The sequence below is a fragment of the Carassius carassius genome, chromosome 3, assembly GCF_963082965.1.
Source record: "Carassius carassius chromosome 3, fCarCar2.1, whole genome shotgun sequence".
Lineage (NCBI taxonomy): Eukaryota > Metazoa > Chordata > Actinopteri > Cypriniformes > Cyprinidae > Carassius > Carassius carassius.
In genome coordinates, this window is record NC_081757.1 from 42,397,867 (window position 1) to 42,425,817 (window position 27,951).

Genomic DNA, 27,951 nt, shown 5'->3' on the forward strand with positions numbered 1-27,951 from the left:
TTTTTTTGTGGCGGAAACAAGCTTACATAAATAATAATTATAATAATTTGAGTAATTAACAAGACCTAAAGAATTTTAAGAAATATATACGATAAAAAACTAAACAGCAGATTTCTATATGGGGACACATTTTGCCATTTTTGTCACTTTCGGTGGCGTTTTTGCCCCAAACTTGCATTAATTTCTGAAACTGTCACTCACATCAGCTGATTGTTTCAAATCAGTGCAAGGTCTTAAATTTTGATTTAAAAAAAACCCCCCCAAAAAACTTTTTTCCCCGTTTTTTTCTCCTTTGGGTTAACATGCGTCTATGATGTGTTCAATAAGACCAGGAATGCAAATCAATTAAAAAACAGAACTAAAAATAAATACACAAAATTCTACAATCTTTAAAGAGAATTTCATCATCAATGCCATGTTAAATCATATATAATTGTCTTTATTGAATGTGTCCACACTTGGAAAAGTCCTGTATGGATACACGTGTCATTGGCCTGTAAGAACACATGAGATTGAGGTCGGTGTGTTTGTGTGTCACTGCTCTATGTAATGCTCTCTCGCCCGTTCCTCCTCTCCCTGTTTCCTGTCCCGCTCGTGATGAGGGTCTCGTTGTGACCTCTGCTTTCCTCTTTGCCGTCCGTTCCTCTCATTGTGGTCGTATTCCTTCTCTCTGTCACCCCGGTGGTGATGATGGTGATGGTTTGGCGGTTCCTCTTCCTGTGTTTGTCCCGCGAGAGGCTCTGGATACATGGACTCTGACGTCTCTTGTTTGGAAAGCGTCCTCGTGGTGCGACTGTGATGGCGGTGATGATGATGAAGATGACTGTGGTGTTTGTGGCCGCTTCTCCATTCACTCGGTTGTTGGTCGTGGTTAGCTGTAGCATCTCGCTCCTCAGCGTTGTCGTCTTCCAAACTTCCTTGCTTCTGAGTTTGGTAGTGATGATGATGATGATGATGATGGTATTCTTCATAAAAGCCTGTCCTGTCGTCCGCTGGTCTCTCTGCTGTCTGCTCACCCGCTCTGCCCTGATTTAGCAACACGTGTGGAATAATGCAGTTATGTGGATTTGCAGACACAAACTAAATGTGGACAACTAATGGAAGCTTACTGTAAAGTTTCACAGAAAAGATTGTTTATTGTTTTGTAAGAAAATCGAAGTAAACATCTCAATGCATAACTTTTATAGTAACCATGACTTTTTTCCTCACAATTCTGACTTTTTTCTAGGAATTTAGAGATAAACTATACATTTTTACTTTCCCCTCGCAATTAAAAATGTTCTTATGTTATCAAATGGAACCTTACTGTAAAGTTTTACCAAAAAGATTGTTATTGTTTTGTAATAAACTGTGTGTAAGAAATCAAAGTAAACATCTCAGTGCAGTTTTTTTTCTCACAATTCTGACATTTTTCTTGGAACTGTGCATTATAAACTCTCAATTCTCTCAGGATTTTCTCTCAAGAAAACTCTCAATTCTTACTTTTCTTAATTTTGACCTTTCTCCCGGGTTTGTGTGATTTAAACTTACAATTCTGGGCTTTTTCCTTAGAATTGAATAAAGTTAGTTCATATCTAACAGCTCTGACTTTATTACTCGCAACTGTGTCAGAAAAGTAAAAATCGCAAGTTATAAATCGAGCAAGTTTCCATAGATCTACTATTACTCTCCAATGTTAAAGGGATAGTTCACCAAAAAAATAAAAATTAGCCCATTACTTCTTACCCTTGATCCATCCTAGGTCTATATGACTATCTTCTTTCAGATGATTGCAATAAAGGCCTGCATTATTATTATTTGTAATAATTGCAATTAAATGGAAATGTGATTTTTTTTTTCTTTTTCTACCCACTTATGTAGTAAATTAAGAAATAGTCATGAAACTGTCTTAAATGGCTTTTTATGACTATTATGTTATCTGCGAGTATAGTTTTTAAAATATTTGTTAGATTTGAAGTACACTACTGCACTTCCTTATTCAAGTCTTTGTTAGGACGTCCTGTAGTATTGTAACTGGACACCTATGCTTTCTGTATGTGAGGGCAAAACTTATCTTAGCATGCTAGCAGCAATGATTGATTACATTTACTATAGCTTTCTCAGTTTGCTAATGTAAGTGCAGGCTGAAGTCTCATAGGCACCTTTGGTTGTGGATTAGTCAGTGAGTCCTTGCAGGCGACGGTGGTGAGTTTCTCCAGCAGAGGGTTTGTCTGCGGGACGCTGGGAGGATGAGTGGATTTCCAGTAGGCCTCCAGATAATCAGCCATGTGCTCACAGGCATCTTCCAGCTGATTCTCATCAAGAATGATGTCGAAAAGCCCCTGGATAGAGAACAAACAAGCGTGTGAGGAGGGAAATGAACTGTTAGAGAGCAGAGAGTGAGAGAGAGAACGGGTGATGGGTTTAACTCACTGAAGGGCACTGGGCAAGTTTGTCTGCTGCCACCATCTGAACATTGAGATGTTTTGCCTGAGACTTTCCTCTAGACTTTATTAACCGCTGCAAAACCTAAAGGATTGACAAACCAGAGTTTACAATATCCCAGCAAAATATCAGTGTTGAACAACAGAAAGACAGTCTGATAGAGGATCCATTGTGAAGAAGTATGCTTGCTTAATCGCATTATGTATGCACTTGTAGTGTACTTCAAATCTTATAAGAATGTAAAAAGAATACTTGCAGATAACAGTGTTAATGAAATACAAGGCTACAAGTGTTTCTCAACACACCTAAATACACTTTTAAAAAGGGCACTTTGTAAAGTCAAATTAAAAGTTGATTTATTTGAATTGTCATTAACATGCAATTATAGCTACAATATGTGGGTTTTCGCCGCTAGAGGGCGCACATTCAAAACAAACAAAAAAATAGTTAGATGACGCCATGATGGGACTCCGGCAGAAATCCTGTTCATGGATGAGCTAATGTATTAAAGAAGCGAAGAAGCCATCGAAGCGAAACGAGTAGGACATGGCAAGTATATGACTAAGTATACTCTTTTAAAGTATATGTGTGTGTACCTTTGGAGAGGTGATCTTGATGTAGACAATAATTGGAGCAAGAGATGTTTTTCCCAGTTGAGTCGGGTGGTTTATCGTGTCGGCGTCAAGAACCACCAGCTGCAGCGTGTGAGCCAGTTCAAAGATCCTCTCGATCTCACTCTGAACCTCGGCTATAAACACACACACACACACACACACACACACACACACACGCACCACAGTCTGAGAGTAATACTTAGAATAACAGAGAACCAAAACACTTTAACCAATTAAGCTAACATTACAATTCAGAAAGAATAATGTGAAGTAACATGCAATGTAAGGAATTCAACAAAACTGGAACATCTTTAAAGCCACACAATTATGGAAGGGAATCATGAGGAGTCAGAACTATTCTGGTTCTCGTTCTGATTCGGTTTAGAAAATAATAATAATTCAATCATTTCAATTTCCCTGATTTCGTTAAAGGGATAGTTCACCCAAGTTAAAATTCTGTCATTAGATACTCACCTTCAAGTCAGATGTTTCTGATGAAATCCAAGAGCTTTCTGACTTTCCTTAGACATGTATGTAATTGAATGTAGCTGAATCATTCATAAGCCCAGAAATGTAGTAAAGGACATCAATAAAATAGTCCATCAGTGGTTCAACCATAATTTTAATGTGATTTGGAGTAGAAGAATTGTTGAATAAAGTTATTTTAATTTTTCTTTGCACACAAAAAGCATTCTCGTAGCTTGGTAAAATTACAGATGAACCACTGATTTCACATAAACTATTTTAACAATGTCCTTGTTAGGTTTCTGAACCTTGATTGTGGTAATTACATTTCTGTCTATGGGAGGGTCAGAGAGCTCTCAGATTTCATCAAAAATATCTTAATTTGTGTTCTGAAGATGACGAAAGTCTTACAGGTTTGGAACGACACGAGGGTGAGCGATTAGTGACACAGTGTTCATCTTTGGGTGAACTGTCCTCCCTTTAATAAACACTTTAGTACATTTGTTGAAAAACTAAAGTCCAGTAATCATTCCTAACCATATACTAAACAAAAACAATACAGTGACATATTGAAATTAATGTTTTTTTCTTTGCTTAAAGTGAAATTCATTGTAACAATACTCTTGTAAATCTTTATTACATTTCTATTTTATTTTTACCAGGCAAATTGACCTTTTCTATGCGCAGTGAAGAACGATAAGTGACTGAGCTGTTATATTGATTGAAACCACTAATTCATGATGTATTTTAGTGTAGTATTTTGTCTGCATTGAATTTCATAATAAGCATAATGATACGCAGTATATAATAATGTGGTAAAAGCAAACGCAAACTTATTGGGCCTCGTTTATCAATCTAACGTAGAAACTTAAGACAGAGTTCACGTGTGATATGCCACCATCTCATCGTACGAATGATTGTATATTGATAAATGTGGAGGCTGAAAAGGATTGTCGTTTGAACATAAAGCCCCTAAAAACACCCCGGTTCAGAAGCCTCACCCCTAGAGTTTACAACACGGAGAAACAAAACCCAGCCAAGACGAGGAAGTAATCTCATGAAAGAGAACACCTGTTAACCTTGTAACTGCAAACAATTACATCCGTTGTTTTATCTATATTTAATTATCCAGTTAATATAAGGAAACCTTTACGAATATATATATACACTATAAGCTCGTAGCATTTATTATAAACAGCACAAAAATGTCAAGCAAAGCTGAAACAGGCTCATGAGCCTGTCTTATGCAGATGTTTCCATTTTTGCCATATTTGTAACATTTGTTTGCTAGACTAGTAGACTTGTAGATATAACATTCATTAACATTCACGTAAAACCCTTCAAAAGCGTAAAAATGTTTGATGGGCACTGTACGCTGATTTCACAGTGGACCTTTTAAAATAAACAGCGTAACTTTTATGTTTGGTCGACTGCAGTGTAATTTGATGAGGAATAGCTGAAATGTCAAGCCACGCTTGTAGATTTAATTTCTGCTTTTCTCCACTGCAGGTGCATGATGCAATAAAGCCCTGAACAATTTTTATTCTAATCTTACTGGTTAACGACCGAATATTGAGCTTCGGTTGTCGGTCAGAAAAATAATCTAAATGAACAAAATGCTGAAATAAAATACATTGGTGAAATGCTCATATTTGTGATATTTGTATGATATTAATAACATTTCTCAGCGCTGTTTAAAATCATTTCCAGATTTGAAAACATACTATGACAGATATATTTTATTATGTGAGAGCAGGGATGGGCAGTATTTCATATACATGTATTTTAAACCTTTGGAAAAGTCCAATGTATTTTGTATTTAAATACATTCGATCTTAGTAATTTTTGTTTTTAGTATTTTTGTATACTTGTTGATGCAGGAAATCAGCAGTCTAATAAAGAGGTTTGGTTGTAAAAGAGGTTGTATTTTGAAACTACAAAAATTACTAAGATGAAATATATTTAAATATAAAATACTGCCCATCCCTATGTGAGAGTTTATATGTGTTTATATATTCAATAATAAGAGAATACAACTGTAAGCAAGAATGCAAAAAACCTATTTACTAAATCTCATCATTTTAGATAAGATTTCCTTTTTTAGTCATTCACACTGAACCGTCAAGCACGTTCACTTGCCTAAGTTGGAGCGTGTGTTCGAGCGCTCGATGATGGCATGTTTACTGGGGTTGTTGAGCACAGAGCGCTTGGCCAGAGAAATATCAGCAGCCACCCGAGTGATCGAGATCCTGAATTACACAAAACAAGAGAGCACACAGTGGAACCACGCATGTTAATTCAATGCAAGCTCTTTAAATGTAGTTACAATGCACATGTATGTGCATAATATCGTATTAAATGGGAAATTTATTTTTTTCTGTTTAATGAAAACAGTTGTGCTGCTTCAGATTTTTTCTGGAAACATGATGCATTACCATTCAAGTAAAATTATTGCCAGTAAAGATGTTGATAATGCTACAAAAGATTTCTCTTTTTAAATAAAAGCTGTTCTTTTGAATGTTCTACTCATTAAAAAATCCTGAAAAATAAAATAAATAACAGTTTCCATAAAAAACATTGGGCAGCACAACTGTTTTCAACGTCGATATTAATCAGAAATGTTTCTGGAGCAGCAAATCTGCATATTATACTGATTTCTGAAGACCATGTGACACTGAAGACTGGAGGAATGATGCTGAAAATACAGCTGCGCATCACAGAAATAAATTACAGTTTAACATATATTCACATAGAAACCATCTTTTTTTAATTATAATAATATTTAATAATATTCACTGTATTTTTGGTCAAATACATGCAGCCTTCGGGAGCAGAAGAGACATTAAAAACAATCTTACACTTAACCGGAAGTGTACTGTACATAATGCCGTCAAATATAAAATCTGACCATGTTTTCTGACTAATCCGTTACAAGTGCACACATCCCTTCTCTCTAAGCAGTCCATTATTTTTCTTGTAAATGACTAGGAGATACTATAAGAAAACATGGAAATAGCATCTACACATCCATTGTACGTGACGTAACACACATGAAAAACGTCTTTTAAAGCACATATGAATTTGGCAAGGAGTTTAATTTTGTAAAATACCGAAAAGATATGTATAATTTTAACTGTTATAACTGCAAATCCTGCGCAGTTGTGTTCGGGAAACGGCAGTCAAGGGAAGCTGCAGGCATGAGACCCGGCTGTGTGCTTGTGGACCAGCATGGCCAATTAAGGCAATGAGATGTGACTATTTAAAGAAACATCATACACTCACGTGACACACACACACACAAATATATAAACGATCCCAACGGAGGCTCGAGGAGGAAGAGAACCGCTTAAAGACTCACCTCCCCTCAAAACGGTGCTTCAGAAAGTCAAACAGCGCTTTCTGCATCATATCTGTTACCTGTTTACACACACAGAAAGAATCATGTCAGGGTTTTTTCACCATGTTTTCAATGTAAATCTACAGTAAATGCTTTACAATTTAAGTGTAATTGTGAAGTAATAAGGAATCATGTTAGACTTGGAAAATGTTTAGTCAAAATATAAGCACTCAAATGCTGTAAATGTATTAAAATGAATGATTTATGGCATTTAAAGGAATAGTTTACTCTAAATCTTTTTGCCAGTCAGAGTTTGTCCTTAGTTCTTCAGAAGTTATAAACAAGTTAGATATTTAGAAAAATATCCAGGTGTCTCTTTTCAAACTGTATGGAGTAATTTTCAGAGAAAAACAGCTTAAGTTCTTGTCTGTTCCTCCTAGAAAGATAAAGTTTTGTTTTCTTTCCCCCAGCTCCTCTAGTCGCTGTTATTTTGTTCTCCGCATCATATTTGATCAAGAATAATCTGTGCAACAAATTCAAACACTAACGACATAAACTCAAAATTGCACAGAATAAAAATAACGTACATAATAATAATTTGCACGTTATTCAAATTATACAAATCTTTAAATGCATCTACTTATATTTAAATGTATTTTTTTTTTTTTGGATGTGTGAGCTCAATTTAAATCATAGTTTTATTTATAATATTATTTTTGCACCTTAATATACAGATGTTTAACTTATAAAAAACCTTAAATCTGTCTATCCATCCATCCATATATATATATATTCTTTTACTTAGTACAAAAAACATTTGTGGATTTGTTAACTTCGAAGTTACAGTATTGGAGTACATTTTACAAGAAATAAAAGTTTTTTTTACTTCAGAATTTCCAGTTGAATTCAATCTTGTTTCTTTGTAATTATTTGTTAAATTTACAAGTGATTTCTGAATGATAATTGCTTCAAAGTAATTTGTTTTAAGTAGTTTATTTTCAGTGCAACGTAATGCAATGTTTGCCATGTTTTGTCATTTTTAGTCCTTGACGGTATGGAATCGAGCAGCTTGAACATTTTACCAAACATCTCCACAAAACAAAGACAGCATGAGGGGTGGATTAACCCTTTAGTATCTTCTCTATGCTGACCTCGTAGCCCTTGAGCGACGGTCCCACCAGCACCACGGGTCTCATCGACGGCACCACGTCATACGGAGGAACATGCTCTGTCTGTAGAGCAGCACAAAACACACAGCATTAACCTCTTCAGTGTGCGCACAGAACACAAACACTGAACACACACTGAACACAGAGAAAAGAGAGGTGTTGTTTGAAAATACTAATGCATATCAAGATCTAGACTGCAAGTGTCAAATTTAATATCAGCAGGCTCAGAATGTCCAGTTTTTACATTGCTGTATTGTTAATGATTTCAGATTGAAGTTACATTTAAAAAGTAGACTGCAGATTAAGGACAATCTTGAATGCATTTCTGTAGTTGAATAATGCATTTGTTTTGCCTGAGTTCAAATCAAGTTTGACACCCAACTTAAAAACAAAAACAACAGTTTACATAGATTGGGTGTTTCATACATACTTCGGGCTTTAGTGAAATGATTAATTAATATCAAGCTTTTGGAACAGTGCTGTGTTAAGCAAATTAGAAAATCAGTATTTATGCAATTTTCTATGTAATTGCACAGACAATAAAATTATTGGTTAAACATGCACACGCAAACAAATGCAAATCTGAAGCTATATAACAGAAATGTCAGAAGAGAGACCAACACAGTGAAGTGGTTACTAAGTAGTGTCATGCAATCATTCCTACTATGTTGTACATTTTATGCCTCCCTCATGTCTAGGATATATTGAAAAGCATTTCTTTTAAATTGTAATAATATTTCACAATACTACTGCAGCCTCCTTGAGAAGAAGTGACTTCTTTCAAAAACATAAAGAAAAAGTAATTCCACACTTTTACTAGTATATATTCAGTGTATCAACATTATCTTCAGATAAAACTATCATGTAAATCGGTCAGTGAGTAGATTCCAATTTGTTAATTTTCCCGTCGTTGTGTAAATAACAATAAGCTATAATTAATAAACTCTTTAAGTACTGCATAACAGGAATGATCCATTGACACGCGGCTCTCTGTGAGGCCAGACTTACCGACTTCTGCCTCTGATTGGCTGAGATAAGGAAGAAGGAAACAGGCAAAAAGAAAAGGCAAAGGGAGAGTGAAAGATTGGGATAGAGAGGAACAAAGACAAGACGGGAGAGAAGGGAAAGGGTGAGTGGAGGAAGCTTGCATCAGACAAAGACAAGCGACACAGGCTCTGCGTGATGCTGCTGTGACGGGACAGATTCAGAGCGAGGGAGCGTCCATCGGCATGCTTTACCTTCTTAAAGAAAGGCATTCGCTTCTCACGGGCTAAAGGGGGTATTACTGTATTTGGGCTGGCTTTGGGTGAACGCTGATGGAGAGGAGGGTCACTCTCCTCTGGATCTAACCCTGCAGCGTCTATGTCCACAGCTACGCACACATATATACACACACGCACATATGAGCCTCAGCAAAACACACGGGGAATTCATACACAATGTAAAGATAGACAATGCATGATAATAATTGATGAGACAATTGAAGCTCACGGCATTTCAGTAAAAACATTGCCTTGTCAAAAAGGAGTAACATACTTAAAAGAATGCTTAATTTCTTATGTATGGACTGAATGTAATTGTTTTAAACACTTGATTGCATATTAATTGCAATTAAATAAAACTAGTTCAGTTTAAGTTAATATTTAATTCAATTAGATAAACTAAAGCTTTTTTGATTCACTTAAGTTGGAAATGATTACTTCTATTGTCTAAGAAATATGGTTAAGTGCTGCTGAGTGTACAGACAAGCATTTATGGTAAACTAAAATATACTTTCATGTCATTCCTATTGAAACGTATGTATTTAAATATATTTTAATTAAGTTGCAATTTAATACATTTAAATGCATTAACAAATAACACAACACCGTTAAAATTATAATAAAGTCCTTTACATGTGTTTTAGTGTGTTAATTATTATTAGAATTATCATTAGAACAAACTTAAAAGTAAAATTTTGTTAACATTTTATTTTAAGGTGTCCTTGTTACATAATATAATTATATTATATTGTTACATATTATAATAAAAACAAATTATGCATAATTACATGCAAGTAATCCGAAGCCAAACCCTTATCCTAACCCTAAAACCATATGGTAAGTACATGTAGTTAATTAATATTACTCAGAACTTAAATGTAGAATCACACTGTAACAAAGACACCTTAAAATAAAATGTAACCAAAAATGTTAAAAAACAAGGTCACTATTTAAAAAAGTATTTAATTGTTTAGAAAATTAGTTATGGAAGTTTCTTACTTTAAGTTACTTAAGTGGCCTTTTATTTCATTACTATTATATTATCTGTACAGGTTATCAAAATATACTTTTTGAGATTTTGAGTGCACTACAAGTGCACATTCAATATTTAATTAATAACATTTTTTCAGAATATGTATGAATGTATTTGAATCTATTTGTAATTGCACATTTGTAATGATGAACTTGTAAGTTCATACATTTAAAATATATTTTGGTAACATCAAATAACACACTACAATGTTCTTCTACCACACTAAAGTGTACTTCTTTAAAGCATGATAATAGACTAATAAAACGTTAAAATTGACAATATTACAAAGCACACTTTTTAAAACAGTACTTAAAGGGTTAGTTCAGCCAAAAATGAAAATTAAGCCATAAAATTACTCACCCTGAAGTCATCCCAGGTGTATGTGACTTTCTTCATTCATACAAATCATATTTCATATGAGTTATTTTAAAAATATATTTATTTTATTTTTATATTTAAAAATGTCTTTGATCTTTCAAGTTGCTTTGATGCCACTCAGCGGGTGTTGCACTGCATCGGTCCATGAGAAGTTTAATTAAAAGCTCATCCATTAAGATCCATCAGATTCTTACAGCTTTTTCATAATAGGCTGCACATTAACTTATTGGGACTATTTGGGGTCACCCTTACTTCAAGGAGAGTAATTTATGGGCTAATTTTAATTTTTGGGTGACCTAACCCTTTAACAGTCATGAAAATGTCTGTCTTAAAGTATAAAATTCCCAAAGTGAATCACATTCACATTCCCCACATTCACAATGTGTTGAAAACTGCAATATAATATTAACCAAGTATTTCACAATAAAAGTTGTTTGATGTGCTGAATAATGTAAATAAAAGGTATTGTTGAGTTCTAAAGTGACACCCAATGTCGATAACATACCTGAGGATGGAGGGGTTGATTTACGTGAGTTAGAAACAATGTCTCCTAAACTGGATAAAGAGTTTGCCCCTAGTTTACTGTAAAACAAAAGAACAACATAAAGTCCTTAACAAAAAGCATTGTAAGCCTAAGCACATTGTAGAAAACATTGGCACCAATCGTCTCTACAATCTACTTAGGCTTTAGATCCCCTGTGAAAAAAAAGTACTTTTAAAGAGTATGGAAATCATATACTTTAAAGAATAAGTGTGAACTAAAAAGTAATGATTTAACTCTTAATTGCATGCTAATGACAATTAAATGAATTTTAGAGTGCTTTTTTAAGTAGGACCTAACTGCATCTTTATATGTAATTGTATTATTATTTGTCTCCAAATTTACAATAAACTTTTGATTTGACATTACAAATTACACTTTGCAAACTGCACTTTTTAAAAGTGTGCTTAAGTTTTTAGAAACAGTCATGAAAGTGTCTTCACTTAAGTGGCCTTTAACTGGATTAAAATTTTTATGTGCAAGTAGAGATTTTGAAATATACTCTTTTAAGATTTGAAATACACTACAAGCACACATTCAACACGATTAATTCAATTCAATTAACTGAATTAAGCACACTTCTTTTCAGAAGGGATGCTTTTGGGAAACAGCCTAGTTTTGTTAAAAGTGGCCAAATTAAAGCTCTGTTTTTTTCTGTAATATTTAGTTTAGTGAAAAACGATGTGTTGTGTGTTAGTGGAACATATACCTTGAGTAAAATTTCCCTTGTTTTGCACGTAGCTCCTGGAGGATGCGAATGCTTTCAAGTTTCACTGGACTTGGGATGAAACCGATGTCACACCCTTCTTTCACCAAGCGACCAATCCACCAGTCATTATTAAATTTCTGTCATTAAACACACAGAAGTCATCCATGGTGCATATTTATTCATTAAAATACCATTCCCACAGAACCTTACAAAGCAAAGCTTTATTATTGTTTGCAAAGTGGAAAACTGTAACTGAAAAAATCAGTCTTGGTCAGGGGCGAAAATCTCATCTAAATGTTGGGGGGGACAATAAACATAACATTTCTCACAAGCAAGTTTTGAAGAGGACACCGATAAAACAGGCAAAATTGTACTTAAGGATATGTGTACAAAGAGGAAAGCCTTACTATTGCATGGAGACCGTTCCATTATCCTTCTTCTCAAAGTGTCTTTCTGGTTCAATGAAAAAGCTGACTAAATTGACCAAAACATTCTTCAAAACATTTTTTTTTTTTGCAATGTTTTTGAAGTTGTTTACACAATCAAGCCACCAAAATACAATGGAATTTGAACTTAACTTCAACTTTTATTTATTTATATAGCACATTTAATAGCAATGTTGTTGCTTCACAGTTATAATTAAAACATGCATATATAAAAACATTTGCCATGCCTAGCAAAATGAAGGCATACACACTCTTAGACATACACCCTCACACAACTGTATAGTGAGATCAGTATAGACATGAAAGAGAGGGGGGAAACGTAATAATTTATTACGTCAATGACTGATTTGTTCAATTCACTCAGTTAGGAAACACCTCCTCATTGTGTTTCTCAAAGACACAATTAGTGCTGTTACTGCTGTAGCTTAGTTTTCAACTTTTTTCGTTGGTGAAATAGAGCTAAAACAGGCAATATGGTGCCTAAACTGCACTTAATATTAACTTTTTGTTTATTCAATTTTTATAAAAATCTAAATCACATTTGTTATGCTAATATCTGGAGAACAACTGCACTCTTAGTATGATGTTATATTAGATCAACTATATTAAATGAAATAAACCGACCAGTGGCGGCTCGTGGATTTTAATATAGAGGAGTTAAACTAATTGTATTGGTCTGGGGATCCCTGCCGATTGTTATTATTATTATTTGCTTAACCACTTTAAAATGGCTTGTTGGCAGCTTTTAGTCAGAAACCGTAAAGAAAATATATTCAATATCGCTACTCATTATAAATAGTTGGTAAATTATCAGCCCAGCCGCTTCGGAAGACGTTCAAACCATATACTGTATAAAAACAGGTTCAAACTAATAGCACGTAATTTATGTCTCTATGATGGTTGGTTGATAAAGGGAGGCTAGCCTCCTCTATGATGTTACTTTTCTCAGCACTCCTCAGCGCTGAAAGAGAACACACGATGCTGATTGGTTCCCCTGGCCTCCCCCTCCCCTTCTCTTTCACTTAGCGGTTGTAATAACATCAGCAGATTCGGCACACTTGCGATAGAAAAGCGGAGCTTTCATGTAATGGTATTACAAGTGTGAAATTACAAACAAAATTATATACATTCTGAGACATGAACTGAAATGAATAGTGAATTTTATTAACATTAAATCTTCCTCATTTTCACCTCACAATTTGGAGCCACCACTGAAACTGACTAAATCATAGTGAATGCGGGAAAATCTAAATGCGCACCCGCACTAATCTAATCTAACGTACAAGACTTGTATATGCGTACACTATGGGTGTGTGTAAGAGGTTATTAAACAAGCTAGGTAAACGCCTGTATAAAACAAGGGTAAACGTTATAATCGCTAACAGCGCAGACTACATCGATGACAAGTAAATTGGTACACAATTATATTTTTTGGACACGATTTATTAATGACTCACCATCATCTATATTAAAGAGAAAATAATCACGTTATCCGCTGTTTAATGTGAATAAAATAAGCTTGACTTATGGAGTTTCACAACAACTGAAACACGTTGTTTTCTCGCACCGGACCGGACCGGACTGTGTGTGTGTGTGTGTGTGTGTGCGTGTGTGTGTGGTGGTGAGGTAAACGGGGAGCAGGCACTGGACCAAAGCACTGTGAGGCAAAGCAGGGGGAAATCGAGATTTAAAACTTTTTTTGTTGTTGCTCCGTTTGCATTTGTATTGTTTTACTACTTACACAATTAGTTTAACTATATATCATTATATTATTTACAATACACATATTTCAATTATATTTTAGGGGGGGACAACCCTCTGATGGGGGGGGGGGGTCCGGACCCCCCCGACCCCCCCGCGATTTCCGCCTATGGTCTTGGTTATTTTTAAATTTGCAGATATACTTTCTGCCATAAACTGTAATTCAAGGCCTTGCTATATATGTGTGCAAGTCCGTTTAGTTAAAGAAGCTGTAATGCATGATGAATTTTAAGTGTGTAGTGTTTGTTGTGAGCGAAATACAGTATTTATTTTATTTGCTCAGGTCTTTAAAAACACTTTACTCAACTTTTATAATCATTTCTTCTTCATTTTCATCTGCATACGTGTGAATGTGGATATGGATACATGTTTAAGTACATACTTCTTTAACATGAAGGAAATCTTTAGCCTCAAATGAGATTCCCATTCCAGGCACAGGAACGTCGTCTTCAAGAGAAGCACTGTAGCCAACATTAGTACGTACTGCAAACGCCACTGGTTTAGACTGTGTAGAAGAACAAAGAGTGAGTTCAGAATGAAATATTAACAAATAGCAGGAGAGAAAGATGTCAACAACAACTAATTTCAAAGCATTTCAAATCAAGAAGATATTTTGAAAAATACATAAAGTTGTTTTTCTTATTTTGTGTTCTGCAGGAGGAAGAAGATAGCCATACAGGTTTGGAACAGCAGGATAATTAAATTATTACAAAATTGTAATAAAACTAAAACTAAAAAATCTGACAAAATCATTGTTTGTGTTTAGTAGATTTACAAGCTCTAACTTTTATGTTGATTTCTTGACATTCAATGCAAGACACTACAAAAAAAAATAATAATAATAATAAATCTGATTTTTTTCATGACTAGTGAAAGAAAACATCCAAAATACACTTTCAAGTATTGCATATTATACATTTGTGTCTGTGGATTTCAATTACTTAAAGGGTTAGTTCACCCAAAAATGAAAATTATGTAATTAAAAACTCACCCTCATGTCGTTCCAAACCCGTAAGACCTCCGTTCATCTTCGGAACACAGTTTAAGAGCGTCTGAACTGAACTGATTCTTTTGGTGATTGATTCTGAACTGATTCTGTGCTAATGTTATGAGCGCGGGTAAACCGAAGGCTTGAATCAAGGGCAATCATCGCCAATGACGCCATTACGCCGATCACAAAAGAACCAGTGAACCGTTTTCTTCAACAGGTTTATTGAATTGAACTGTCCAAAAGAAGTACTGGTGATCCGAGAACCTTTGCAACTGGTTCTTGACTCGTGAACGAGTCAATCTTTCGTTCATTATCTGGCTCGGCTCGATGTTCATCTTCAGTTCTCTCTTCACAGCAGTTCAGTCAGTGTACTGTTTGAGTAAATGAATTACTCCGGGATATTGGTTTGTTTGAACTCAGAGGGAGTGTCAGCCACATTAAAAAAGTTAACAGCTTAAGTCATTTGTGGATTAATGCGTATTGGAGATGCGAACTGTTTAAAACGATTCAGTTTGATTTGGTGAACTGGTTCAAAAAGATTCGGTTACATCGAATGATTCGTTCGCGAACTGGATATCACAAACTGCTTTGTTTTGAACTCTCTCACAACAGACATGGAAGACAAGACAATGATGAATAAAGTCGTAGTTTTTGCTATTTTTGGACCAAAAAATATTCAAAATATTCTAACTGACCCTCTGATGTCACATGGACTACTTTGATGATGTTTTTCTTACCTTTCTGGACATGGACAGTAGACCGTACACACAGCTTCAATGGAGGGACTGAGAGCTCTCAGACTAAATCTAAAATATCTTAAACTGTGTTCCCAAGATGAACGGAGATCTCACGGGTTTGGAACGACATGAGGGTGAGTTATTAATGACATAATTTTCATTTTTGGGTAAACTAACATATTTTACATATAAAATTTAAATTTAACATATTTAACATATTTTTTCAGGCTGTTTTCTCTGCAGCAGCACTAACATAGACCAAACTTAGCAGTTTTATTTCTATTTATATTCTAAAGGGTTTTGTTCATCATTTACCTGATTTTATACAAACTTTCATTCCTAAAAACATGGTATTTTTGTCTTTTGGTTGACAGTATTTTCTGATAAAAAAAAATGTAATTTTGTGTTCTATGGAAAAAACGTAGTAAATCATTAAGAGTAAATTATTATCTACAAATTTTTCAGTGTTTTCAGGAATAATAATAAAAATAATAATAAATAGGAACATGAGTGTTTGACACACAAGGGCAAAATCAGTATGCAAATCACTTCCACAGGATGGGCAGCACACGCAATGAATTATGGGTGTGTCAAACAGAGGACACAGTGTCCTGTAAAGGTAATGGGGATGATGCGTTGATCACACGCAAACCTGACTCTCCATGATCTGTCAAGACAATGCTGCTTTATCTTTCCTTTCTTTATCTCACTCGTCATCTTTATATGCTCTATTAAAATAAAAAGATATGCAAAACTATATTATGCACTATATTGTTGTAATAAAATGCAACATTTATTATAGCTTTACATTTTTTTATATATATTGTGCAGCTTTGAACCCCTTGTTTGGCTTTCACAGCCACTGTCTATCTCTTATGTAACACCACTTTCCATTTGACATGCAGTATTGATCAGACAGAGTGATTGTGACCTTTTGTGTAAATATCTGTTCAGACTGATTAGCATTTACAGTTTCATTCACATTCACCAGAAACACACACATCTGACAGCTTGCTGGCTTTACTTGAGAGTGTTTATGCTAAATCTTAACACAGATTCAGGTTGTTTTTGGTTGAGTGAAATTATTTCATTCCTAGGAAAGCAAAACTGAACATTTTTTCATTATGTACAATCAAAAGCATGTAATTATTTACATATTTATTTTGTCTTTTGTGCTCACAGAGTCTTCATTTATTTGATTAAAAATACAGTAATAACATTAATATTGTGGAAATATTATTAGAATTTAAAAGAACTGCTTTCTATTGATATATATTTTAAAATGTAATTTATTTCTGTAATCAAAGCTGAATTTTCAGCTTCATTATTCCATTCTTTTCCAAACTTTTGTTTTTACTTCATGCTGTCCAAATCAATTTTAGAGCTCTAATGTTTATTATGTTTCATTTGTTTTTTATTTTTATGCCTCCAAATACATTTTTGTAGGGTGGTTTATGAAGATTTTAAATATATTGTGCTGTTTTGGAGCATTTCTTTGTATGATGTTCAGTGGACGATGTAATCATGCAGCCTAGTTTTCAATTTTTGGTGAACTATTCCTTTAAGGCTCTTCCAAGAGTGGTTTAACATGCAAAACGTGGTAACTTAAAAATGGTAAACTAACTGGTTTTACTGAACCAAGCTATAATATAAATACATTTATACCAACAAAACTATATCTTATATGCTAAATCAGGCAGAAATAACTCTTTAAGGTAACAATTGCAGTGGGTGTGTGTTTGTGTGTGTGTGTGTGTGTGTGTGTATGTGTGTGTGTGTGTGTGAGAGAGAGAGAGAGAGAGAGAGAGAGAGAGAGAGAAGAGAGAATAGTTGTGGATATTTCTAGAAACATGGTCAGTGAAGAATATTGCAGGCCATCTGGCTTTGTTATCAATATTTATGTGAGCATTCAATAAATAAATTATAAAATCTGATTGATGTCAAACCTCTAAAAATAGCTATCACCCCTAGAGGTGAAGGAAAATGTGACAAAAACAGGATTAAATAGAAGAATAAAAATAGATTGGAAAGACTTACGGGGGGAGATTTCATATATCACCTCCAAACAGCTTTGGTTTGCCTCAAAGAAAGTGTTTAAAAGCATTCAGCTATAAATTAAGCATTAAAATAAGATCACACTCAATGTCCTGACAAACCCTGAAGGTGCTGTGTCTTCTATTTTAGTAATTCAGTGCATGATTTATAAAGCAAGAATAACAGTCTCATGAGAAAGACTGTATTCTCCAAAATACTAGAAATCTATTCATACCAGTCACAGGATAATCACCTGCTAGACTTCATAGTTATGATTATAACCAGTCATGACGAACTGGAGCTGGTTATATAAAATGCTACACTGTTGTCACACAACCTCATTGTTGGTTCCTCATGGTATTGGTTCCTCAATAAAAAGCAGGTTTTATCCATTTTTAGATACAACTTTTACAAAAATTGTGTAAAAAATTATTTTGTAACAGTGAAAATGGAAAGTCAGTTGCATTGTACTGAGGGATATATTCCTTGCAGTATGCAGTTTGTATACTGCATATTTTGGCTAATGTTTAAAAATATGGTTCAATGCATTCATACATACATACAGAAAATTTACAAAATGTGCACAGTATACATGCATATACATTTTTGAATGGCTGATGCAGATTCTGAAATATTAAATAAGATGAATTTAAATAACATGCATCGCAATAGCAATAACAATTGCACAAAAAAGGCAATTAATTAATTTATTTTATATAGGCCTATTTTCTACATTAGAAATAATTAATTGTGAAATGAATCAATATGAAAAAGCTGAACTTGATAAATAATAATAATAATGGAATATATCTATATAATAAAAATGTCTATAAAATAAAAAGGATTTGATTCTGTAATCCTATTATACGCGAATCAAACAGAAGTAGCCTAAACACTGACCAACAGAGCAAGTTTGTGAGCACTCTAAACTATATTTTCTTAAACAAAATAGCCTACACACATGACACATGAATATAACAGTGACAAAATAAAAAGCAACATAGACTCACATCAAAGAATTTAACTGCCGTTCTTTGCACTGCCATAATAAAAGTCCCTTTGCTGTCAGAATAGAAGTTCTGTCACGACAACTTTCGGAGGGATTAGTATGGTAATTTACGTGACAATGTTAATGTATTTGGTCTTGGCGGAATAGATCTGCTACGCTGATGCTGCTGTGGAAAAGCAAGGACCAAGACTTGCTACTTCCAACACATCCACAACATGCTGCTGTTAGCATGTAAGAAATATTGCTGATGCAAATATAACAAACATGAAATAACCCCCATATAGCATACATAAATCACCTCGTAGCATATCTATACAGGTAGAGCTGGGGAAGGTGGAGGGTTTCTGAAGCAAGCTGCAACTGCTACGGCAAACACTAGTCATATATTTGAATGTTGAGCAGCGAGCTCATTGGCTAGCAATACAGGAGAGAACCAATCAGCTGTGTTATGTGATAATGATGTCATTAGGTCAGATTGAGTTAGACCTATCGGACTGTGCCATCTAGAGTTTCATGCCAGAAATCTGTATTTCTGAGCCCTATATACTAGGCTATATATAGTACGAAGTTATGCTATTTTGAACAGATACACACTATTAGACCGAAAAACAGATTCAAACAAGCCCTTGTTGTCAAACTGCCAATTAATCAGACACTGAGTAAAACATGCAGCAATACCGTGGCCTTTTCGAGCTGAGCCAGAGCCTGTCTCTCAGCTTCTCTGCGTAATGTCTCTTTATCTTCCTCCAGAGACACATCCGAGTCAGACGGCCGACTGGTGTATGAGTCCGCTGAACCCTGTGGAAAAAGCAGAGACATTTTTTATATATACACATTGTTTATGTGTGTGCATTTATTTCATCAATTACATGGATTATGACACATGGTTGATTGTCTTCCTTGATTTTAAAACCATGACATTTACTAATTTGCTCAGGATAAATATACAGCTAGTCTACTTTAAAGTTGTTTGTGTAATTTGTTCAGGGCAGAATAGTTTCTCATATATCATTTCGAAGAAAGGTAACTCGTTTAGGTTATTATTGACTTGCATTGTATGAAAAAAAGGAAACAAATTTGCATGGGGACAATTTCTCACTAATAACTAGTTACTTATTAACATGGCCATTACTAGCTGTTTATTAGTACTTATAGAGCACATCTTAATGCTTTTTTCTGCATGACCATATTTTAGATCCCCTAATCCAGCCCATACCTAAACATAACATCTACCTTATTACAAATAAGTAATAAATAGCAAATTATGTGTTTACTGAGGCCAAAGTTAAGCATGACAGACAAAAAAAAAAAAAAATTCACTACAAAAACCTTTTTCAAACTATTTTACGAAAGAAATGTTTGAAAAGAAATGATGAGGGTGAGTAAATGAAGATCATTTTCATTTTTAGGTGACTGTCCCTTTAAATTAACTTGGCGTTTTATTTCAGAGAACTAGCGTGCTAAGCGTAGCGTGTTTCTCACAACGGCTAACGTAATCAGTCTCTCACATATTTTCCTCTTCTGGTAAACCAATAGAAACGTTATTTTGGATTTTCCTTGTGCTATTGGAGTGAAAGGGAAGTGCTCCAGCTGCCCCTACAGAGTACACACTATCATTTCTGAGGATCTTACACCGCAGCGTATAGAATGCTCCCTACTTAGCAATGACCCTAGAAAATAATAAAGTATATTTAATTGAAACGGAAATGAATAATAGTAAAACAAAACCGGAATACTGCATATCATCTGTCTTTAAAAGTAATCTGCCAGTAAACACGAACCGACGGACAAACGCTAAAGAAAATGTAGACAAACATGGACAAATCACCAAACGTCGAGATTGATTCCAAGAATCTCCGTTATCGATGTGTATAGTATGACCAAGAAAAATATGTATAGTAAGCCTAATAAGTGTAACGTTTGTAGGCTAGCCTTAGACAAAGAGAAAATATGGACGAAAAGAAACAATACAAAACGAGTGACATGCCTAGTTAAATAGATGTCCGTATAAACAAAGAATTTAGATTTAAAAATGAGATGAAAGGGACTTTGGTCTAGTCCAAAACCACTGTCACTGGTTGGGATGGAAAAGGATCGACTGTCCAATATAAAACAACTCCAAGCATCTGACCAATTACAGCACATACATGACATTCTACTACTAAAATTGGATTTCAATTTAATTGAAACATTGTCTGGATACACAGCCTAATTACTGCATTTTTGGGTTGATAAAAAGAAAATACTACAACTGTTCACAATTTCCCATAAAAAATACTCTTTAACATACTTTAAAAATGGTTACTTAAAGAAAAAAAAAAGAAAAAAAAAATATATATATATAGATAAAATATATATACTTAAGTGCAAACTGAATATAATTTTCTTGGAAGACTTGTGAAACCTGTATGTCATATATTTAAATATATTTGTGTTTTGTTATAATGAAGTTGCAATTCGGTCCTTTTAAGATATATTTACATTAAATGTAACATTGAATAACACATTGCAGTTAAAATTCTAATCAAATACTTTACATGTGCTTTAGTATGTCAGTCGACACATAAAAACAAGTGTACTTCTATAAAGCGTGACAAATGGATAAAAAAACATAATGATTAAAAATGTACTTTAAAGCACAACTTTAAACTTTAAAAGTGTACTTAAGTGTGAAACAGTCAAGTCACTTAAGTGACCTTTTATTTCAATAGTTTGTATTATCTGCAATTACAGTTATAGTACAGTTATATTTGAAGTTCTACAAGTGCACATTCAATACAATTAAGTGCACTTCTTTTTAGTAATAATAAGACATAAATACACTAAAATGTGTGCATCTTTGTATGTAGTTTCCTGCATATAGACTATAGAGAGATTATAAAATAGAATATTTAGAAATTAAACCTGAACATACTTGATAGACATTGTTGATGTTTACATGAAATCACGGTCACCTAATATCAAAACAAGGTCACAAGTGAAATGTGCGTTTAATATTAATCATTCAAGAGCATATAAAGATTAAATCAAAAGTTAAGAATATCAGCAACATACTAGCATATCCTTTTGCATTCACTTGCACACGCAAATAGTGTATTAAGAGTTATAGTAGTTTCTTACACCGATGTTGTTCTTGACTTGGTTCCCTGTTGCTCGTTTCAGCAGTCGTATCCAGGAGGCCTTCATCAGCCAATCCAGTTAGAGCATCTGCTCTCCTCACCATACCAACCACAAACTTCAGTAAACTCAAACAACAACTACTGCCCACCATCTACCAAATGATATGCAAAAATTATACACAAACCTGAGAGCCACTGGTATCAAAAATGCAATTATAAGAAAAAAAAAAAAAATTCAGACACTGCTTTTTTGTTTAGCTTTCACTAAAACTGCAATTTAAGCTACATAAAGTGCTACCTAATATCTCGGCTGTTGCCCGGGCTAATGTTATCAATGCTAGATGTGCTGCTGCTGTGGGAAGGTAGAGTTCTGCTGTGTTGTTGACGATGGCACGCAATTCCATGTGCTTGCTCTCGATCCCTGCGCATAGTGGATGATGCAGTGGCCTGTGTAGACAGTGGAGGTGTGTTTTCTTCTAGAATAATGAATTAGACTCAATCCATCCCGCCGCAGCAACACCAGCTAACCAGGCTGCCATGCTCCTCTATGAAGAGCCCTTCCCCGCTCACTAGAGCCCGGCGCACCGATGCAAAAGACGCTAGCACCTCTGCTGCAGTGATCTGCACCTCTAACTGCCAATTCGTTTTTTACACGTTGTCCTTTCTGTCTTCTGTATGTCCATAGTGTTCCTCAGGCATCCAGGCTTCTGTACACTCTACAGTCTTCCTGTCTCTCTCCAGTATGTCCTCTGTTTTGCATTCACTTATCTTCCCCCCCCTCCTGTCCTCCTCGCTCTCTACGCTCTTCATTGCTCTTCACAGTGGCTCCATCTGTGTGTCGTCTTCTGTGATTAATCCCACTGCACGTTTACTTGTGTGTGTGTGTGTGTGTGTGTGTATCTGTTTCTGTAAAATGTGCATGTGTGTTCTTGTGAAAATAAAGAATTTCCTTGTTTTGAATGTGCTCTTATAGTACACATGAAAGTATATTTAAAAAAAACTGTACTCGCATTAAATACAATATAAGTAAGATAAAAAAAAGTCAGGTTTCAGGAAGCACTTCTCAACTACCACTGCTCTTTTGAAATTTACAAATGATATTTTTTTCTAGTTTTGATAACAATATGTGTACTGGTGCCATCTTTTTAGATCTTACAAAAGCATTTGATTTAGTTGATCACTATCTGCTCCTGGATAAATTATATTCTATTGGCCTTTCCCGTTCATCACTTCTTTGGTTTAACTCATATTTTCATCACCGCCACCAGTGTGTGTCCTTCAGGGGCAGTCAGGTGTAAATAAAGGCATACCTCAGGGTTCTTCGCTTGGGCCTTTGTTATTTTCCATTTTTATCAATGACTTGCCGCTCTACTGTTCAGGATGCGACATTCATCTTTATGCAGATGATACAATTATATATTGCTCCAACCCAAATATTCCCGACATAAATTATTCTTTACACATGACTTTGATTCCGTACAGCAGTGGCTGTCATTTAATAAACTCCTTCTGAATAAATCAAAATCTTACTGTATGCTTTTCCAGAAGAAAGATAGAAATAATCTTAACCTGCATTTTCTGGATTCTTCTCCTCTAGAGCCAACCAAAAAATTTAAATATCTTGGTGTTTGGCTAGAAACTGATCTTTTATTCAAAGCTCATGTACACGCTCTTAACAACAAACTTAGCTTTCGTCTTAAAACATTATATCAATCTCTAGACTGCTTTAACTTTCAGGTTAGGAGAAGAATAGTCTCTCAGTTGTTTCTAGCATTTCAGATTTTGGCATTGACTTGTGTAATGTTATGTACCTGTGTATATATGAATGTACTTATATGTACATATATAGTGATGTTAACTTTGTTAGTTATATTTGGGATTTTGTGTTATATGCAATATGTTACATCAGTTGTTTGCAAACATCTCACACCAAATACCCCTCTTAAATCACTTGACTTTCACTGAGTCCTAGATTTAAAAGGTTTTACTCAAAAGGGGTATAAAATAAAATGTGTTTAGTGGTATACATACCACAGTTTGGGAACCACTGTTGCTTACTTTACTTAAATTCATTTTAAATCATGTTCTAATAATATTTTGATTTGCCTTAAAGAAGTACACTTATATTGATGTGTTGACTAATATACCAACGAAGCAATGTTCTTATTTTATATTGCATTTGAATTTAATATATGTGACCTTGGACCACAAAACCACATTGTTTTTCCAAGGCTGGTTTTTCATAAGTAGCATTTGTTATTTTTGTAAAAATTACCGACAATAAATATTTTTTTTATTCCTAAAATCATTAGGATATTAAGTAAAGATCATGTTTCATTAAGATCTTTTGTAAATTTCCTACCATTTTCCTACCACAAATCACACTTAATTATATTCTATTAAAGTACTGTTACTCTTAAAGGGGTAGTCGTGGCCTTATGGTTAGAGATTCAGACTCGTAATCCAAAGGTTGTGAGTTTGAGTCTCGGTCTGCAGTAATTGTAGGTCGGGGAGTGAATGTACAGTGCTCTCTCCCTCAACACCACGACTGAGGTTTCCTTGAGCAAGGCACCGAACCCCAGCTGCTCCCCGGGCGCCGCAGCATAAATAGATGCCCACTGCTCCGGGTGTGTGTGTGCTCACTGCTGTGTGTGTGCACTTTGGATGGGTAAAATGCAGAGCACAAATTCTGAGTATGGGTCACCATACTTGTGGCTGTATGACACGGACACTTTCACTTTCACTTAAGTTGTTTGGTTACCCAGGAACTGTTCAACTCTTGTGAATTGTAAACAACAAACACATTCTCTCTATTCTATGATTTCACTTATATAAGCACTTAGTTATAAATCAGATTTCTGTGATTCATCTTGTTATTATATTATATTTATATTGCATTATTATATTACATTTATAACTACCTACGCACCAGAACTACCTTTTGCACTCAAGTGCAATGTTGTACCGGGTGCACTACTGAGCAAGTTTACTAGATGCTTTATGCTAGAAAAGCCAAAACATATGGTCCTGGATATGTGATGCAAACTTCAAAATATGTTCATTTACAAATCATACGTGGCAATAGTGATTTAAGGTCATGAAACAATATTGTAATAGTGCAATATCATGAAAAAATAAGTATTTTGTTAAATTGTAATCTGCCCATGTGATCATAAGATGTGAAAAGGGATTCTGCCACTAGTGTTCACTTCAACAGGAAACTGCAGTAATTTTTTTAAGTTTCGCAAGAACTACGTAGAGGCATATTTTCCCAATGATCCTATGTTGGTATTATTTTATCTTTATCACAAACACACACACATACACAGTCACATAGAGTCAACATGTCACAGCTGTGCTCCTCAAGCTATTAAGCACAGATTTTCTTTCTGAGAGGTCAAAGAGATCATGAAAACACACTCACACAAACACACAAATTCACTCTGATGCATTCGATCTTGTTCCACCCTGTCATTTTGAAGTAGAACACCAGACATCAATATGGATAATTACACATATTGACTAAATCACACAGATTTGCATGCACGCTCACATACTAGGACTATGTGCTCTTATTTTTAGTCATTTATTTAAGGGATTTGCTTGCATTTAAGAGGTTGTAATTAGTTGTTTAAGTTATCTGTGTCTTTCTCTTTCTCATTTATCTTTAGATTTTTTTATTATTATTTTGTAGAGAGCTATTTGTCCTGGAGATATTTTAAAAAAATATTTACCCAGACTTCTTTGGGTCCATCAGTCTAGAAAAACACATACTAAATAAAAATAATAATAATAAAAAAGGTGGATGCATCATATTTCCATCAAAGTACTTTGCTAATCAAGCAGATAATAATTTACAATCTATAAATAATACAACCTTTAAACTTGAAAACTAAAACTTTCAGCAATGTATTTTTATTTATAGCCTCATGACGAACCCAGGAGGAAACACGTATGAATACACATTTGTCTGTTACACATTAATATAATCTTAACAAAGAAAGAGAAAATACAGAAGTGATCTAGACATTACAGAAACCTAATGGGATTTACATTAATTATTCCTTGAGTTTTATGATGCCAAAGCGTGCAGACAGTAGTTTAGAAACCTAAAGTTCTGTATGTTTAAAAGCTGTGTTTATTCCATAATCAGTGTAAACACATCTCATATGTAGGGAAGACACTTTTACAGTCTCTAACACACTCACACATCAATGCAAGACTGTGGAGAAAAAAAAAAGTTCAGGAAACTTTCAGGAAATGTGTTTTTCCCACCCACAAAATCCTAGCCTAGAAACTTCCAGAAGGGAGCCCAGCGTTGTTTAAAAGAGCAGAAAACGGATGTCGAACATAGCAAAGAATGACAAAAAACTTAAGATATTTGGGACTCACCAAATCAGACTCCTCGCTGGTTGAGAGGTACATGTCTATGAACATCTGTGAGTGTGTGTGTGTGTGTGTGTGTGAGACAGAGAGCTCTACTCCACCCAGCTGCTCTACAAACAGTCCCAGTAAGAGAAGGGGGAGCGGGAAGAGCGGTTTCCTCTCGCTCCTGTGGGCTGAGTTTGAAGGGGCTCAAATATGTGCTTGTAAAGTGAATGGTGTGTTCGTCTACGACGTTCTCTCTCCTCCCAAAACTACGTCAAGTTACTCTGCTATACCCAGAAATCTCTCTCTCTTTCCCACGCTAAGAAAAAAACATGACATTCCATCCCACAAACAACCTATGCTCTCAGACATGCACATTACCACATGTACACTCACATACATGCTAAAAAAACACTTCATACAGATCAGGGGATAATTTTTATGTTAAAGTGACAGCCCTATAATTCATTAATGTTTAGTACACATGACTGTGATGTATCTGAATGCAAGTAACACTCGACGTCTTCAGAATCCAGCCTCTTTTTGAATACTTCTGTGGTTTTGACTATAACATAAGACAGATGTGAGCAGAAAAAAAGGTCTCCTCACAATCAAGTGAGAAACGCTGTACATTTGTCCTCTTGCTCTCCTTCCCCAAAGCAGCGCTGCCAAACTCCCCCCCATTTAAAAACTGCTCTCAACAGCTGATTTGTGACCGTTTTTTTTTTTTTTTTTTTTTTGGAAAACTCACTAAATATGGAAACGTAAGACTTTTGCACAGTAGTGTAGATAGACAGATAAATAGATAGGTCACACTTTATAATAAGCGTACAGTAATAAACCAATTAAAAAGCATTTGCAAACTATTAGTAATTAATAGTTTATAAACTGTGGTTAAAGGGGACATATAATGTGATTTTAAGTTTTCCTTTCTGTTTGGAGTGTTACAAGCTCATGGTGTATAAAGAAGATCTGTAAAGTTGCAGAGAATATACTCTCAAACCCAAAGAGCTATTCTTTATAAAAGTAAAGACTTGTCCACGCCCCCAAAAACGGCTCGTTCTGACACGCTCCCACATGTCTATGTCATGTTGTGCTAAGATTTGCGTAACGACGCCAAAAGTTTACGCAAAGATAAAAGGCATAACTTTGATTCTCGCTCCTGCTGCCGGCAGCATGTTGTAGAGACGCTGTTTCTTGTGAAAGCGAAAATACTTTGTTTGGTCTTACAAAAAAGGACCCAAATAGAAATCAGTGGTTAAGTTGAATTTACAACACTATTCCAGAACAGTTAGAGTTAGTAGAGGACTGTTTCCTGATCCTGGGAGAGTATGTTAGAATACAATGCCAGCTGTTCTGACTCACAGTCTGTAAGTATGTTCACATATGTAAAGGATTTGCCACTGATCAGTGTAGAGCAGCAGTTCTCAATTCCAGTCCTCATACCCCCTGCTCTGCACACGTTTCTCTTATGGCTTCAGATGTTTGTTCTATTCGAACGTAAGTGCTCTGCGAAGTGGACATCACAGGATATTCCGCAATGACTCCAGTTCA

At 34.9% G+C, this 27,951-nt stretch overlaps 1 protein-coding gene across 4 annotated transcripts; it reads right to left on the reverse strand.

Annotated features, from left to right (window-relative positions):
* Positions 1–285: 285 nt before the first annotated feature.
* Positions 286–26,594, reverse strand: cacnb2a (calcium channel, voltage-dependent, beta 2a). 4 transcript variants are annotated; one of them, XM_059539130.1, is made up of 13 exons: positions 26,422–26,594; positions 19,589–19,708; positions 14,522–14,644; positions 11,933–12,069; positions 11,188–11,264; positions 9,018–9,037; positions 7,992–8,072; positions 6,862–6,920; positions 5,643–5,752; positions 3,021–3,172; positions 2,413–2,508; positions 2,142–2,321; positions 286–1,026 (listed from the first exon to the last, which is right to left on the reverse strand). In XM_059539130.1, exons 1-13 carry the CDS (start codon positions 26,464–26,466, stop codon positions 535–537), a joined length of 1,692 nt encoding a protein of 563 aa, XP_059395113.1. In that variant the 5' UTR covers positions 26,467–26,594; the 3' UTR covers positions 286–534. The 4 variants fall into 4 exon arrangements, with proteins under 4 accessions (XP_059395113.1, XP_059395096.1, XP_059395088.1 ...); XM_059539113.1 differs by lacking the exon at positions 9,018–9,037 and adding an exon at positions 9,248–9,381; XM_059539105.1 differs by lacking the exons at positions 9,018–9,037; positions 26,422–26,594 and adding exons at positions 9,248–9,381; positions 22,031–22,853.
* Between the last annotated feature and the right edge of the window lie 1,357 nt (positions 26,595–27,951).